This window comes from Dendropsophus ebraccatus, chromosome 5, assembly GCF_027789765.1.
Source record: "Dendropsophus ebraccatus isolate aDenEbr1 chromosome 5, aDenEbr1.pat, whole genome shotgun sequence".
In the NCBI taxonomy this organism is placed as follows: Eukaryota; Metazoa; Chordata; class Amphibia; order Anura; family Hylidae; genus Dendropsophus; species Dendropsophus ebraccatus.
This window is the reverse complement of record NC_091458.1, coordinates 109,571,814-109,577,173: the sequence shown is the minus strand read 5'-3', so window position 1 is coordinate 109,577,173 and position 5,360 is coordinate 109,571,814. Positions and strand designations below refer to the sequence as shown.

At 39.9% G+C, this 5,360-nt stretch overlaps 1 protein-coding gene across 1 annotated transcript; it reads right to left on the bottom strand.

The window, feature by feature from the left end:
• Window positions 1-844: 844 nt before the first annotated feature.
• LOC138794182 (uncharacterized) lies at window positions 845-2,448 on the bottom strand. Its single transcript, XM_069972955.1, has 4 exons — window positions 2,111-2,448; window positions 1,873-2,026; window positions 1,350-1,557; window positions 845-1,267 (listed from the first exon to the last, which is right to left on the bottom strand). Exons 1-4 carry the CDS (start codon window positions 2,280-2,282, stop codon window positions 845-847), a joined length of 957 nt encoding a protein of 318 aa, XP_069829056.1. The 5' UTR covers window positions 2,283-2,448.
• Between the last annotated feature and the right edge of the window lie 2,912 nt (window positions 2,449-5,360).

Genomic DNA, 5,360 nt, shown 5'->3' with positions numbered 1-5,360 from the left:
TGGTTTTCAAAATGAGTAATGTAGGCACAATTATCAACTAAGACCTCATCATCTGAGGACATATGTCAAAGTCCACGGGCCACCCTGAACTTTTTTGGAAAAGGAAAGGCTGATGTAGCACTATTCCATTCAAATAACAAATGTTGTATGTGGTGTGAAATAAACGGACAAACCATGATCGCAAACTGTTTTTTTTAATACTCCAGTAGAAAATCACATATTTTCTTTACATCACAAATGCTTACATCAAACACAAACTCCAATATTTGTGAAAGCTATGTTAAATAAAAACTTCAAAAAAAATACTGAGAAAATGGAGGGGTAGATGCCTGCTCCACCTGTCGTGTTGACATTTTCACCAGCATGCCTAATCCAGGCTGGTTGGTGGGGTATCCCACTCGTGGGTGCAATATATAAAGGTGTACTATGGCTTTTGTAGATTCACTACAAAATAAACTTTTCTAAAACTTTGTAATGTGTGTTATATTAGTGATTGGCCCCTTTCCCGGTTCCCCTCAACACTACGGCAGACCCGAAAGTGTCATGCACTATACTCACGAGAATCGTGTCAAACCCCTGGGCAACATCTGGTGATAATGAAGATGGTGCCCAGGGGTTTGCACGAATCTGGTGAGTGAAGTGCCTCACACTGTCTGGTCTGGGGTGGGGGGGGGTGGGGGGGGCATTCACTAACATAACACACATTTTAAAGTTCAAATGTGTTGAGTGAAAAAATTATAAACAACACACTACCCCTTTAAGACACCAGTTGAACAAACTCACAGATTCAACACCAATTATTAACTGAAAATCCAAACTTTAAAAAACTAATGTGAACTAACATTTACACTTCAAACAGATCCTGAGAGTAGGGAGTGGAAGACGCATGCTCTGCCGGTTGTGGTGTATTTTGAGGGCTTCGGCATGCCCAATCCTGGCTGTTAGGAGGGGTATACCACTCATGGGAGTGTTGGGAATGTGGACGAGGCGGGTATCGCTGTATGGGAGGGTGGTGATTGGGGGAAGGAGTGTATAAGGTTTGGGTAGGGGTGGCGATGGTTGGGGTGTCCCCATACTTAAACATATCTGCAATTTTGGAGAGTTTGTCTGGGTCAAAATGTTTGCTAAAAGTCTCAACCACAGCCAACAGAGTCCCATAGCATCTCTGGCGTTTCTCTTCAGGTACACTGTCCAGTGCAACTGCCAGGTTGTTGCAGAACAGCTGGTTTGGCTTCTGCTCTCCACGTTTCTTCAGTATTTCGAGGACCTATAAAAAGAAAAAATATGAAGTCTCTATGTACATGTCTCTATGACCTGTTGACAGTGCTTAGAAGAGCCTTTAACCTCACCTCACTGTCAATTTGTGATTTGGTTGACACCACATTACGGTTTTCTCTCCTACGACGTTGGCAAATTTGCACTGATTCAGCCGGAGATGTGTCCAGGTTTTCAGCAGCCTCCATGGATTCCTCCTCCCTTGAATCCGGAACTTCTTTCTCCTGATTTCCTTGGGAGCTACCAGAAGCCTCATCTTCTGCTACCAGATTATCAGATGTTCTACAAAGATGTAATAAAAACTTTATAATAAAAAAATGGACATTCTAGCCATGCTGGGGGTTGTAGTTTCACAGGAGGGACACTTTAGGTATGGTGGGGGTTGTAGTTTTACAGGAGGGGCACTTTAGGTATGGTGGGGGTTGTAGTTTCACAGGAGGGGCACTTTAGGTATGGTGGGGGTTGTAGTTTCACAGGAGGGGCACTTTAGGTATGGTGGGGGTTGTAGTTTCACAGGAGGGACACTTTAGGTATGGTGGGGGTTGTAGTTTCACAGGAGGGGCATTATAGGCTTTATTAATGGTAAAAAAAACTTACGGGCCAACGTCCAGGACTTGTTTCAGGAACATTAATTGTTCTGTGTACACATATGTTCTCTTGGGCATACGTCCATCTCCACTGCGGCTTCTCATCTGCATCTCCCTCTTGAACTGATCCCTGCATGTCTGCCACCTTGATTTCAGTCTTTCCACTGATAAAACACAGTACACTTATGAAATACCAATAAAATTGTGCACTACATGACTTAAAAAACAAAACATACATACATACATACCCAATTCCTGTTTCTCTTTCTTGGACCCTGATGCCCATTGCTGGCCATAAATTTCATGGGCAATCTCAGACCATCCCTTGTCCCTTCTTGTTCGGTTCACATAAAATGCATCTCTTTTGTTCCACAAGTAGGGGCGTTCTTCTATGAGGTGAATGAGCTTCTCCACATCCATTTTTAATCTTCTCTTTCACTTTCTCTGTCTGTTTCTGGGTCCCACCACATGTGCTGCTGCTTTCACTTTCAATTCCCACCGTCATGTGATTCTGCACTTCCTTCTTCCTGTCAGCGGTTGCTTAGGAGACAGAACCATGTGACCCATGAGTCATCCGTATTTTTTCACGGGAATACGGAAATACGGATGCCAAACATGTTTCAATCCGTAAACAATCCGTACGCAATTAATTTCAATGAGAGGATCCGTAAAAAAATCAGGGTCCGCACATGGTCCGCACTAGGACATGTCCTTTTTTTTTTACGGATTGATTTTCATCCATTTCTGCTACTGATCGTGTGAATAGCCCAATAGACTTCAATGTGCACTAACTCGGATACGGAAATACGGATCCGTAAATTACGGAACGTGTGAATAAGGCCTAATGTGCTTATCTTCTTGCTCAGTTGTGCAACGCGGCCTCCCACTTCTTTTTCTACTCTGGTTAGAGCCTGTTTGTGCTGTCCTCTGAAGGGAGTAGTACACACCGTTGTAGGAAATCTTCAATTTCTTAGCAATTTCTCACATGGAATAGCCTTCATTTCTAAGAACAAGAATAGACTGTCGAGTTTCAGATGAAAGTTCTCTTTTTCTGGCCATTTTGAGCGTTTAATTGACCCCACAAATGTGATGCTCCAGAAACACAATCTGCTCAAAGGAAGGTCAGTTTTGTAGCTTCTGTAACGAGCTAGACTGTTTTCAGATGTGTGAACATGATTGCACAAGGGTTTTCTAATCATCAATTAGCCTTCTGAGCCAATGAGCAAACACATTGTACCATTAGAACACTGGAGTGATAGTTGCTGGAAATGGGCCTCTATACACCTATGTAGATATTGCACCAAAAAACAGATATTTGCAGCTAGAATAGTCATTTACCACATTAGCAATGTATAGAGTGTTTTTGTTTAAAGTTAGGACTAGATTAAAGTTATCTTCATTGAAAAGTACAGTGCTTTTCCTTCAAAAATAAGGACATTTCAATGTGACCCCCAAACTTTTGAACGGTAGTGTATGTATATATATATATATATATATATATATATATATATATATATATATATATATAATATATATATATATACACACACACACACACACGTGTTTGTAGGATTTAGGAGGAATAGTGTTCAGCAGACAGCTGTCTAAGATATATGGGCAACTATCTATAGATGTCACCAGCATGTGTACAACAACAACATGATATCTAGGTACTGCAGCTAGTTGTGTCTCTTGCCTCTTGGCACCAGGTGGATGCCATCTAGAAAAATGTACAGATGTGTTGATGCAACCCTACATTGCTTCTCATTACATTCGCCAGGCTGGACAGTGAGCAGCAAAGCACCCAATATTGTGTGTACAGTACACTGCCATCTATTACATTTATTACATTTGCCAGGCTGACAGTGAGCAGCAAAGCACCCAATACCATGTGCATTGCCCTCCACTACATTCACTATTGGACCTGAGGAGAAAGACAATGCTGTATGCATTGCTGCTCATTCACTACATTTGGTGGGCCCGTTTATTGGCGAGATATCCAGTACAGTATGCTTTGCAAATCAGAAAGAGGGAGTCCAACTTTTTTGACAGGAATCTCTGCTCCTATATGTACTTACTGTGGCATGCTACACCAATAGCGAAGTCACATTAAAAGAGTAGTGCACCTTCAAACATTATCTATCTATCTATCTATCTATTTATCTATCTATCTATTTATCTATCTATCTATCTATCTATCTATCTATCTATCTATCTATCTATCTATCTATCTATCATCTTTTATAGGCTACAAGAAATACAAATTAAGCAGGGAAAAGAAATGTGATTTGTAAAAATTACATTAGACTTATGAAACATTTTCTTACCTTACTCCTACAAATTCATTTATAACCATATAATGTGGAAAACAGCAAACTTTCCATACTAGACAGTCTGCTTTTCAGACAGCGATGAAGAAGTAATTTTTACTTCAGCAGGGACACTAGTGCTAAAGTCAAACTCTTGCTGTGAAGGGCAAATGCCCTGCTTAGGACTATGGAAAAGCTGATTTATGAGACACAGGGCAACATATCCTGGCACTAAATTAAAGTAGCACATATTTTTCCTCTGGCCCGGTCATCTGAGTTAGAGGAAAAGCAATAATTTGCATTTTAATCTAGTCTGATTTTTCAGACATTTGTTAACAACAATTAGACAAGAAAAAAGGGAGAAAATATCATTTTTCTCTCTGCAAAGTTGCAGATATTTTTCTTATTGCAGCAAAATAAACATACACATTAACACGACAAGTGTAATACGTTTTCGGTGTTAGACTCATTTTTAGTGTCTATAATCCATTAATTATATGTAAAATATGTAATTCTGGGAACACTGCAGGCTCATACTTCAGGGCTGTTTAAACATATCAGTGGGCCCAGAGAAGATTTTCTGGAGTGGGCTCCTTCCCTTATTCTAATCTAATCTATTTGGAGGCAATTATTTACACCGTAGCACTCTGTTAGGGTCCTGTTAGACAAAGCAATGTTTCGCTTTCTCTTTTTTTGCAAAGGACCTGAAATCATTCACCAAAATGCATGGAACGATAGTATTTAGTTACGATCATTAATAGTCAAACGTTAGAGTAAATGAACGATCGTAATAATGAATGAACGATGTACATACACCAAAAGATTCGCGAACAATTAATGAAAGATTAGCAATTATTTTATAGTCAGCTCAAAAGATTCGATCAACGATACACGAATACATTTTCGTTAGTTGTTTGAACACACACACACAGAAAGATAATTGAACATAAAGTCAACTGATATAGCAATTTTTTCGTACAAAAATCTTTCAAACATTCAACATTTGACTTGTAGGCCATAGATGGGTAAAGTCTGCCTGGCATAGGCAACACAATGATATCTCCATCATGTCATCTCCATCAGCCAACAATAGGCTTATGACGCATCTACCTAGTGGCGGAACACAGAAAAGTTTTTTTGTTCTATAATAGCCTAATTACTATGCACAAGGGGGCATAAGGAGGTTAAC